Source organism: Dunckerocampus dactyliophorus, chromosome 12 (genome assembly GCF_027744805.1).
Source record: "Dunckerocampus dactyliophorus isolate RoL2022-P2 chromosome 12, RoL_Ddac_1.1, whole genome shotgun sequence".
In the NCBI taxonomy this organism is placed as follows: Eukaryota; Metazoa; Chordata; class Actinopteri; order Syngnathiformes; family Syngnathidae; genus Dunckerocampus; species Dunckerocampus dactyliophorus.
This window is the reverse complement of record NC_072830.1, coordinates 23249866-23262432: the sequence shown is the minus strand read 5'-3', so window position 1 is coordinate 23262432 and position 12567 is coordinate 23249866. Positions and strand designations below refer to the sequence as shown.

The window sequence follows — 12567 nt, the reverse complement described above, 5'->3', positions numbered from 1 at the left end:
TCTATGAACTGAAAAGTGGGCCAATTTAATCTGAATAAGCACTAAATCTGATACCAACAATGGCAGGCAGAAGGCAAAGTAGGTCCTTCCAACCTCACCATTAAGACCCTGTAGCTGTGTTCAAATTGTACTTCTCAAACTATAAAAAAATTCAGTAGAAATTTTGAATGGGCCTGTCCTTGCAATTAGCCCGGTACGGCACTACATCCTTCCAGGTCACTAAGTTATCACAACCATCGGTAATGTCGACGTTGGGATCGTTCCACCCACCTCTTTTTATGGTTTGCGATTGCTCTCCGCAAGACGCAGTGAGTACGGTATTCCTCAATAATTACTCTATCAAAGTTATTTTATGGAAAAAGACAGCATTACCGTAGCACCCTGCTAATTCTACTTTATTGTGTGCATTATAAAGTTCATCAATGGAAATACGTTTGGTTCATTGCCTGAAGAATGTTTACTTCAGAATGAACTCAGAATGAAGTGAAGAAACGGTTAAAGACTATATAATTGTTGCATTTAGATAGGTGTGTTTGTAATTAGAAGAGTAGAGTTGCAATTTCAGTTCACTAAAGTCTCGGCTTTATTTTGAAGTTTAAAGATGCTTTTATTTTGAAGGAATGTTTACCGGTCACGGTTACACAAAAAGTTGGACTCTATAAATGTTTTTTCGTATATCATATCCATGATGCAAGTGGACACTTAACCTTTGGAATGGGAGGCAAGAACAATACTACTGAGCTAAACGACTGTCACCCACGCGTTCAGCACAGCTGTTGCCCCAGAATACGCCTTTTTTTGTCAATTACTTTGCCACGGTTACACAAAATGTTGCACGCTATAAATAGCACACTACCCATGATCAAGACCTCTTCAATGATGTGATATATGCTGGGGTTCGGTGGACAGATTGTCCAGCATTAGCGGTAGCAGAATAAGATATCATTGTAATAATAAAGAATAAATTTGGAATAGTAGTATGAGCTGCTACGCTTTGCTTGCGGGCCCATAATTAGATAATATCACATGATTAATTACAACTGTTACTGTCAAACGTACTTGTGTCAAAATAATAATATTCGTATCCGAAACACTGATCGGATATTTTGGTGTCAATGCACATCACGACAAAAAAAAACTACTCCACAAGGTAGAAAAATAAATACCCCATCAACTTGCAGTCTCTGATCATATCTTCTGCTTCGGATCAACTGTTAAATGCTAAATGTAAATTATTTTCTGATGGCGGATAAATGTGGGCAATAAAACAATGATATACAATAATCTTGCTTGAACAACTAACCGAGAACAGACTAATTCATTACACTGTGTGCACGTGTTACATGAATGAATAGCAGAGGAGTTAGGAAATAGTAAGTCACAACTTGTTTTGTTTTGATGAATCAAGTCATAGAAATGATGTTTTTTTTCCGTAGTGCCTCCCATGCTAAGAACAGTTTTCACAATTGCTCTTTGTGACCCGTAGGAGTGCAGCTTTGCTTCATTTGAAAAAACAAGCTAGTGCATAATGTGCCATTTCCACCACCCTGTGCTGTGGTTGCTCAATAACTGCTCGTATACTTATGCTTGCAATCCCATTCATTACTGGTAAGTGCCAGGTCAACATCATCAGGAAAAGTAACACCTGACACTTGGTTTGTGCAAGCCATAAAACAAATCTAAAACATACCAATTTTTGGCAGAACTCACACAAATCCAAACAAGCAACAGTGTGGCTCCTGGCGCCCTAACATTATAAAGCATGTGACAGTCCCCACTATCACTGTCACTCCTTCCACTGCATGTTGGATGAGGAGAGTGGTAAGAGCATCTAATGATGAAAAAATGCACTCACTTATCTTATCGTGACACAATATGACTCTCCATTCTGACTTGGTGTCAGAGTCACTTGAGCCTGAGTGCCAGCTTGACGAATGCACTGGCAAAGTAGACCTTGTATAGATGGTGCTAGATCAAGAAGCAGATCTTGGTGGTGTTCAGCAGGTCACCCGTGTTGGGTTATGCATTTTAAATGAAGCTAACAGGAGGTGCAGTTACAGCTGCATTTAAATCTAAAAGCCCTGCATTGCAAACACTAAATAAAAGATAAAATCACACATTATGAAACTATGAAACCAGATGAAAGAGATACTGTATAAGTATACAAGTGAGTATACATTAGGTGTGTCACACTCAGCACTTAGCTCACACAATATTGGGGTCACGAGAACAAGACAAGAGGATATATTAATATTACTTTTAAGAAAACAAAACAACAAAATATAGGACTGGACAAACTGACTTTTTTTATTCAACTGAGTCACAAAACAATGCAGGTACATTTTTAAATGTTTTATAACGTTGCACGCATGGCCTGCTTTTCAACTGTTGAAAAAATAAAAAAATTAAAATAATGACGGCAGTTGTAGCTGCTACTGCCAATCATTTATGTTGACGTGTAGTTATGAAAAGATAGTAAAAGACGCAAAACAGACTGCAGATTGTAGTTTTGTGTTTACTCTAAAAGAATAACCCATGATGCTTAAAGTGCCAAAACAGAAAGAGGTGCATTTCCCAAATAGAAGCTAATATCACATGTCCTATGCTGCCGTTGTGTTTTGATTTGACATCTCTTAAGTAAGTTTGATCAAAAGTAGAATTACTACAACTTCTGCTTGGTCATTACCAACACCGCAGCTATTGAACTCCAGTGAAAAAAAGCACCCACCGAGTGACACTGGAAACACCGGGATAGGCTGGATTGCAAGGTTTATAGTGTGCACAAAGCACTTAATGTGCGGTTCCAATCCTGCCTCACACACTGCCACTTCCATATTACGTGTATTATCATTCATGGCAGCGATCCCATTGTTCACATTCTGACTGACTTCTGGTTGCCCTGTTCTCACCAGACAGCTTTTTTCTGAACAAAAAATTTTGTCACGTTTTAATTTTGTGAGATCTGGTGTCTGGTGACATCCTTGGTATACAGCCAAATATTTTGGGAGTGACTGAACTTTTTCTGCTTCATTTTGCTGATTAATTTTTGTGATTTTTTTTTTTTTTAAGTAAAATGCTTTCTTAAAAATACTGAGGCAGCAACGTTGTTGAAGCACAAACATTAAGCCACTCCCAAATTTTTGCCCATGACTGTACCTCACAGTGAACATGTCCAAATTTGTTAATATTTAGTGTGAGCAGCATTGCTATCTAATACTGCCTTAATCCTCCTGGGCATGGAATTGACCAGAGCTGCACAGGTTGTTATTGGAATCTTCTTCTACTCTTCTATGATAACATAACTGGTGGAGCTGGTGGATGTTAAGATACCTTACGGTCATGCACGTTCAGTCTGAGGATGTCCCACATGTACTCAAGCGGGTTCAGGTCTGGAGAAGACATACAGTACTTGGCCACTTGTCATCTTGGCATCCTTATCATGTTGGAAAACAGTTCTCCAAGGGAGGGGTTCTTGTCACAGTACTAGGGGTGTCACAAAATCTTGTGTGCCTGGGACGATAATGAATTAATGTGTAACATAGTAGAAATTTAATTAGTAAATTTCAATATATTGTCATATATTTTTTTATATTTGTTCATTGTCCTTTTCTTAAAAGTAATATTAAAATCTCGCCTCGTAGACCCAATCTTGTGTATGCTCTTGGCTCGTGAGTGTCTCGTGACACCCCTACACAGTACATGTTGGAATTCATGTTTCCCTCAATGAACCGCAGCTCCCCAGTACTGGCAGCCCCAGACCACAATACTACTGTCACCATCCTTGACTGCTGTCAAGACACACTTATCTTGCTACTCACTTGTATTGCCAGATACTGTATTAACACAGTAATGTGTTGACTCATTTCTAGTGGATGAAATCTATATTAGACAAACTGTACCTTGACTAATCTAAAGTATATCCACGTTTAATTTCCATAGTATTGTCCATGGAGAAGATATGCTGTAGTAAAAGTGCAAGAAAGGTGAAATTGACGCGTGGACTTACTTCTGTGAGATACTGTATCTGGGTCTAGCTCTACAGCACTTTGAAATGGACGCTCCGATCTTTCTGTGCTTACATTCAATGAAAAATGAAACAACCTGCATAATGCACATACCCATAACGCTGCAAAACAACAGAATGCCAGTGGACTTCTATGCAATTGATTCATGCAGCCAAAGGAGTCTGCAATGGTGGCCAATACTCAGACACAATCTTTTGAAACTTATTTTAAATGTATCCACAACTACAGTTACAACTAAACTATACTTACAAAAACATCATTATTTGTATGTGCTGGAACGTGATCATTTATATTGTATAAAAATCCTCATAATTGCTGTGAACACAGTGTAGAGAAGCGTACATCTTGGCTTAGTGACGAGCCAAAAACATATACAATGCTATTATGCATTTCTATAGATGCAGTTTATAGATTAGAGTTGGTATGAATGTGAGTGTGAATAGTTGTGGTTCTATATGTGCCCTGCCATTGGCTGGCGACCAGTCCATGGTGTACCCTGCCTCTCGCCCAAAGTCAGCTGGGATAGGCTCCAGCATACCCCCGCGACCCTAATGAGGATAAGCGGCATAGAAAATAGATGGATGGATGGACAGATTAGAGTTGAATAAATAGGTAATAGAAATGTTTTATATCCCAGACAGTGAAACTATAAAGTTATATTAAAACAACTCAATCCAAACCACTGGTCTAAACCCTCCAACACTTTTCACAGTAGTCTTGGTGGCAAAAAAATCTGTTTGCCAAAAAGTTAAGTGCTTCTGGCTTCTGCTTTACAGAGACTTCAGCCAGCCCACATACGCTTTAATAAAAAACTGCATGCGGTGGATAAACCTGTCAAATCTACAAGGACTTACCCAGTACACAGCCAGTGCCAGAGAGACATAAATGCTCATAACTGTTTCTTTCTCAACAGCCAATCCAAGTCATTCAAAGCTTTTAAGCAGGCTCCTGGCCACACGGGTGAAGTCACCTAGCCGCTAAACGTCATCAAACTGAAATGTATTCATGAACGCAGCACTGGAAAGCTACAGAGAAACCTGTATCGCGATCAGATGATTTCTCTGATTGCAGAGTGGACTTGATGAGCACTGGGATCCCAGTGCGTCACTTGAATCCAACAAATTGTGGTCGCCACTCACGTGAGCCAAAAAGGGATTGAGACCTGGATTCACGAGTCTCTGTCAATAAAATCTGAAGCACTGACCTTGGGAATGGAGACAATCACTTTGGGTATCAACCAGCAGTCATGAGCTAATGTTGGCATTCCTCACTGTTTCGGACAGCAAGGTCATGCCATGCAATCTGCATTGATTGAGTTAAATGAGCCAAACTGACTTCCAGCAGTGCAAAAAGAACCCACAGCCACTTTCATTTTATTAGGATAGTGAAGTCAGAGAAGTGCAATTTTCATTTTTTGTCCAATGACTCGTGCCATGCCCAAAATGTGTCCATCATTAACCATTTATTGGAAAAAATCACATTTTTACCTAAGCCAAGTGCACTGTTTTTAATCAAGATTGATTGATTATTAATTAGCAGGGATGGAACCATTTCCTCTTATAGTCGGGGTCTACAACTTTAAACAGTGGAATCTCGGTTTTTGTCATTAATCCATTACAAAAGGTCAGACGAAAACCAAAATGTAAAAAAAACCGAGGCAACTTTTCGCATAGGTAATAAAGCCAATCCAATTGATCAGTTCCAGACACCCAAAAACATTAACAAACATTTTATAAAGATTAATTATAGTTTTACATGCAGAAAACAATGCAAAAAAAGCCAAATGGATGGAACTTGCTGGCACTCGCAACTTTCTTTGGCCTGATGGCGGGCTGTCCGTGCAAACGGACTAGTTTGTTACGTGCAATACTGTATGAAAACTGAGACAAAAAAACAAATCATATGAAAACTGGGCTGTACGAAAACTGAGGTTTACATGCAAACTAGAAGGTGCCGCCTAACTTCTCCCCAGTCAGAGCTTTTCTTCTTATCACACACACACGGCAGTGACCTGAGAGCTGCTCGAAAACATGTCTGAAAGGTTGGGCAAGTTGGCAGAGGAGGCGTTACGATGCCAATTTTAAGATACTTATGATCAATGAAGAGTCATCAAATAGCTGTCAAGCAGCCATTAATATATTTTTTTATTGCAATCTACCAATTATTATCTCACTGATATCAAAACATGATTGAAACGACTATTTATTTTCTGTTTTGTCTTAAAAAACTAGTATTAAAAAAAAGGTGTAGTTTTTTTATTTGGGTCAATGTAAGACTTTGGATTTATTTTTAACAGCTAATTACTGAGACTGTCAGGATTGAGACGGGGCTTGCATTACTGCTTACCATATATCAAGAGAATGCAAGAATTAAAAAGTTAATACACTACATATAAACCACTTGTTGTCACCCCTGAGTGACCCAAATTTCAGAAATTTTTCAACTCAGATGTTTCAAATGTCTTATATTTGATGAAAAGACAGTGCAGATGGAATTTGAGGTAATGCAAAATATGTGCCAGCACAAAACACGTTTAATAAACATTTTAGGAACTATAGGTTTTTATCCATCCATCCATCCATCCATTTTCTATACCGCTTGTACTCATTAGGGTCCCGGGTGTGCTGCAGCCTATCCCAGCTGTCTTCGGGCGAGGTATGACCTGGACTGGTCGCCAGCCAATCGCAGGGCACACATAGACAAACAACCATTCACACCTATGGACAATTTAGACTCTCCAATTAAACTAACATATATATTTTTGGAATGTGGAGCTGGAGCACCTGGAGAAAACCCACAATTAATAGATAACTAAGATGCAAATTCCAAGTCCAAGTTAAAAATCCCAGCAAACACTCTCTAAGGCTCAACAAGAGACTGGTCTGACACAGTCAACATCTTAATGGTAGTCCAGTACTAACAAATGTTGTTGGTTTTCCATGACAGCAGCGTTCAAAAAGCACTACAGAGCGTTGCCATTACCTGTGGTTGTATTAATAGACGACACTCCACTGGATTAAAAAAAAAGGCCCTTGAGAATAAAAGCGCAAGATTAAGACCTGCGACCCACTAGTTGGGAACCCCTGGTATTAACAATGCAGCCAAAATGTCTGGATTTGAGTAGTATGGAAAATGCTGTTTGTTGTTAAATTGTCCTGGCAAGGCAAATCTATCTGATTTTTTGTATGAGTGCTGCAAACAAATCTTCAGTCCAACCATATGGTTTTGTAACTCAACAGGGGACATATTTATCAACAAACTCCTTTCTAGTTGTTTCCTTGAGGACCAGAACTCATTTACACTTGTCAAAGGAAAAAAAATCAGATGCATGATATGAGTGAATGTAGTGCTAATAATGTTCATGTTGTTCACAGATACTTGACCCTTGGACTATGCTGAGTTCAGGTTTTTCTTCAAGTTTGAGTGCACACACAGATGGAGCTGGTTTGCGAACCATATGATGTTATGGGTGGATCTAGTAAGGACTTTGAATAAATTCACCCTAAGCCAACACTGATAATTATTGTCCCCTGACCTGCTACATAGTTTGATGGGAAAACAGCATTGGACTCAAGGCCGTCAGCTTAGAAAAATGATACTTTATATGGAGAATAATTTAATCTCCCTGCATTTGAAATGCCACTTGCATGAGGAAGGGAGAATACTAAAACAAGCCCTCAGAGAGTGCAAACCTCCGCCAAGGAAGCCCTGTTTCCACATAATCCCTATAATCCTACTGGGAAAAGGGAAGGACCACCATATTCAGTGTAAAAAATGATTGATTGGCTGCAAATGTAATGGTTCCTTTCTTGGCTGATGTCACATACCTCCACTGAGTTTGGTGAAAAGCATCCAACTCGTTTTTACGATTCCCACACAGAGACACTCACAAATAAATGCTTCCTTGGGAGATATTATATCAATGGTTTACTGACTTGAGATGTGATGTGACATTTTTTTTTTTTTTTTTTTTGTGGGCTGACAAGGACAGATAGCCCAAACAGAGATTGAGAAACAAATCAAAGTAGTGTAAAAAGGGCTAAAAAGTAAACACACAGACTGAGTGAGAGTGGGAGGAAAGGCATGCACATACAATGTCTCTCTGTGTCTGTAACAGATAAGCTGTAAAGTCAAATGGCTCTTGAAATGAACCTATCAAATAAACATGTCTCTGCCTTATGGTGGTTTTACATTCAAATGCAAGACCAGGTAGCTTCATGCAGTCAATAGAGACACTCGTATTCTCCATTTGTCCACCTGGGAGTTCACAAAGTATACATTGGCTCCTTCACGTTATAGCAACACACATGGTCTACATACACTGTCTGCTTATGTGTGAAGACACTCTTTTGAGGTGAATACCACACTGGCATTCTTGTAAAAATGTAAAGTTTATAATAAAAACGTGGCTTTAAGCAAGAACACTGGCAATGCTATATGTGTGATACCAGCATGGGAAGCAGCTGCTGCTTCTGTTTTACATTAAAGTGGTGATAAAACAGTAAGTGAGACAGATGGTAATTACAAGAGATAACCGCCAGAAAACAAGACATTCAAGAGTCAATCTGATGCCCCGATTGGTCCACATATTGTAAAGCTCAAGTAAACACGAGCCACAATATTAGGGGCACCTGCACAATTAAATGAAATCTAATACAAGAGTTGTATAAAAAGCTGCTTTAAATGGTGTCTTACAAGTGTGTTTCTTGTTGCAGAGGTAATAGTTTGCCCCTCTCATGTAACTAAAACCAAAATATTAGAAACACCACTCAGTTTGATGAAGTGCAGTTCTACCTCACTGTCAACTACAACCAAAACTTTGCCAAAGGCTGATTTTTTTTTAATCTCATTAGATCGTGCAGACGTACCTAATGTTGTGTCCGCTTACAGGCGTAGTTACAGCACATATAGAGTCAATGCAGCATCAATTTGGTAGTGATGGGTCTCTCTCTATGAACGAGCCAGCTTTTTTGGGGGGGTCTGTTTTTCTGTTAAAGTCACACGTGATTAGTATAAATGTGTGGTGCCGTTTGTGTAGACACTGAGCAGAATGGAGAGGGAGGGGTTTCACACACACACACGCACGCAAGCTGGGAAGGTGAGGAAAATGAGTATCAGGAAACAAAATCTGAGGCACTCTGTGTTTCTGAATGCCACTCTTCACTAATGACTAGTAAAGGATAAGCGGAAGAAGATGGATGGATGGATGGATGGTTTTAGTTTTGTACATTTTAATTTATATTTTATTGTGTAATGTTTTGCTGATATTGTGTTATTTCACTGTAAACAATACACACAATCAGATTGGACGTTTGGTCTGACTGAGATGGGTCTGTGTTTTTGTATTTCTTGTAGCAGTCATATATCACATACAGTATACCTATACTTTTTCAGTAGACATTCATGTTATACATACTGTATTTTGGTAATAAATGAATTCAAGCAACAAAAAATCTCAGGAGTGATTTGGGAGCCAAAAGAGACGGCTCATTTTAGGGAGTCGAGGCAAAAGAACCGGCTCCCTTAAAACAGCTGAAATTCCCATCATTGCAAACAGGAAAATTAATTTTGCACAGGTTGTGAAGTGGTGGAATTTTGGAGAGCACCTTTGCATGCAAAAAAGGATTTCACACAAGGTATAGCCATGCTACAATTGCACATCTGACTGAAGACCTGCAATAATTCATCCAGCATATTAGAAGTAAATAGTGTGACACATATTTTTTTTGTTAGTGATGTGCACTTTAAGCTGCTGTTAAGCTTCTGGTTGAGTATAGTACATCTAAATAAAAGCAGAGAAGGCCAGCATAGTACTGAGCTTCATCTTCAACTTATTAGAACCGTGTATATGAATACAGTGCCAAGAATGTCTTCCAATGTATTAACAGGAATGTCCTCAACAGAGGTTTGATTTCACAACTATGCAGTGTGATTTATCAAGTGTGCAGAGGAAAAGCCCAAGTAACACAACTTTTACAAAAGCTGCATAGAAGCATTATTGTATCAATATATTAAAATCATACTGGAGAACCCATGAAAAAAGGAATGCCACTGCAAAACTTATGAATCAATATTCAAACCATCTTCTAATTTTGAAGGAATGATGTCTAAAAAAGGGACAAACATGCACAAAAAGCCTTGCACCTGCTCTTACTCAGACAGATGCAGCTAAGTGTTCAGTTGAGCTGTGACACACGCTTACCTCCTTGCAGAGTGGGCTGAATCACTGCTACGAGGAAGAGTCCATGAAGGAGCAGCCGAACCTTCCCGTTAGCCATCTCGCTCCCAAATGCACCACCTCTCTCCAGATGAGCTGGTTTTATTCTCTGCTACCTAATTAACAAGAGCACGTCGTCTTGAAGATAGATGAGGGAAAACCCTTTTTTTTTTTTTTTTTTTTAAAAGGAGAGAGATATGGGATTAAAACACGGCAAAAGCTCTGTTTCAATGGATTGCTTTGCTTTTCCCCTCTTCCCTGTCTGTTGTTGCTGTTTTTATTCTGGTCACTCTTGCCAACAGTATTAGAGCTGCTGCCAGCAAGGACAGGGGGGGAGAGAGAGGCAACGAGACACATTTAGTGGGAGAGAGAAAGTCCCCCATCAAGAAGGAATTGAACTACTTGCCAAACACTTGCATGGATACAAAGCATACTTATCTGAGAGCGTCAGCTACAAGACAGAGAAAAAACAACCCACACAGCCAGACAATTAACTCTACATTTTCAGCTGCTTGAATTTGCAGTGTTAACACTTGTTACTAAGGAAAAGTGACAACAGGTCACATGAAGTCATCGTAGGCCCAAAGACGCCGCAAACAGAGGGACATAGTGAATGGCACGTGCAGGGGAAGCGGTCTTGGACGTAATGGTAAAAGAAATGAGGACACCATTGGCATCACGCAGAGATAAGCCAGCCAATTGTATGAAACACCAACCTGTTTGTCTTGTGCTGCATCTCAGAGCCAGTTCTCTAAGGTAATGGCAACCGTCAGTGTGGTCACAACAATTAAAAGTTGAGGCACCAGAGCTTTGGTCCATTATGACATTTACAGGACTCTTGAGATTGTCTGACAAGAGAGCAGAGCATAAACACATTGTGCTTATGACTCATTTCTCAAGTGCAGAATGTTCTGTGGAGCCAAAACGTGATGGCCCGTGTCCCTAACCTGTACATCAGTAGACACTAGTATCACCAAAACAAGCAATGGGATTTTGGGAGTGAGTCGGGCACTTGGCAGTTGACCTTTGTTGCTTTGCTAAAAAAGACAGTCTTTAATAAATTCTCTTTGCATGGTCCACTGTTTTAAGTATTCATGGCGGATCTTTTTGTACGTCGATCAGGTCATGAATCCCAACATTCCAGTCCCCAAGCCAGGTCTTTGCAAATGAGCCACATGAGGCAAAGGATCTCGAAGTTGGTGCAGTTTTGAAACTGCACAAGTTAATCACCTTTGTTGGACAGAAAAATGTCTTGGTGCTCGTACAACTCACTCACACGAGCCACATACTGTACATGCTGTTTCGTTTATGTCTAAGGATGGCGTTAATGCATGTTTCAGACTGTTGCCAACTGTCAGACAAATCCCCAAAAAAGTCATGTCAGCTGTCTGTGGAGTCATAATGCTGATGTAACAGTGGTTTTGCATAGTTAAAGCTGAGATGTGAATAGATTTCTTGAACCCTTAGCCTTTTACCCCACTAACTGCCCCTACATGGATGACCAACATTTACACATCACGCTGTGAGTGTCTATTAAGGCCAATACCAATTGAGTCTTTGGCAGGTTTGACATGTGAACATATTTGACAACTGGCAAAAGGTTAAAATTCATATTCAATCATCTAAAGTAGAGGTTTTCATAGTGTGGCACAGTGAGCAGAGAATATAATACTTTCAGGGCCTTCCTTAGTCTCCGAAAAACATTCTGCTCACCTCAGTTTTTGTGTAATCGCTCATTGTAGGGACTAAAAATCTATTCACTTTGCCTTTGATATAACTGAAGTTAGATTCGCAGGTTTTATAAATTATATTTTTCTTTATTTTTCTCAAGCCTCCCCTAAATTATTCTGTCAGCCCCGCTCTAAAAGACGTAAGTGGAACGGCACACGACTCGAATGCACACAGTGAGCAGTCATGCATTTAGTTGGTCATTTGCTTTTCACTTTCTGTCACAGACAATTAACTGGCGCACTGGGAGAACACTTCTAAAATCGTACAGTGCATGCCTAGCTTAAGATGCCATTCGGACTCACTAGAGCTACCACAACATTGACACCATGTCTACATGCTCGTCTTGGCTCAAAAACGTCCAAACATTACTCTGGAAATATCTCAGCGCTGACAAGAATGTCATCCTCCATATTTTTGTTATCGTTTCGGGGCTTAAAATAGAAGAGACTAGGAGCTGCAGGCAAAGACATTACTCTAACTGACACAAACCTGACAGACCTGCATGTTACACCAAGGCTAATGGGATGTGCGTTCCAAAACACACAACATTCGTCATAGCAGTGACATTCACTGTTAGTGTTCATACTTCCACAT

At 39.7% G+C, this 12567-nt stretch overlaps 1 protein-coding gene across 12 annotated transcripts in view; it reads right to left on the bottom strand.

The window, feature by feature from the left end:
* Positions 1-10799, bottom strand: part of LOC129191424 (elastin-like) — a 64094-nt gene extending 53295 nt beyond the window's left edge. For 6 of the 12 annotated variants that reach the window (XM_054794766.1, XM_054794773.1, XM_054794775.1 and 3 more), the window contains exon 1: positions 10228-10797. In XM_054794766.1, coding sequence (XP_054650741.1) covers positions 10228-10303 — 76 coding nt within the window. In that variant the 5' untranslated portion in view covers positions 10304-10797. Of the gene's footprint in view, positions 1-10227 lie in introns of all 12 variants that reach the window. The other 6 variants (XR_008573216.1, XM_054794769.1, XM_054794776.1 and 3 more) reach the window with 4 other exon arrangements.
* Between the last annotated feature and the right edge of the window lie 1768 nt (positions 10800-12567).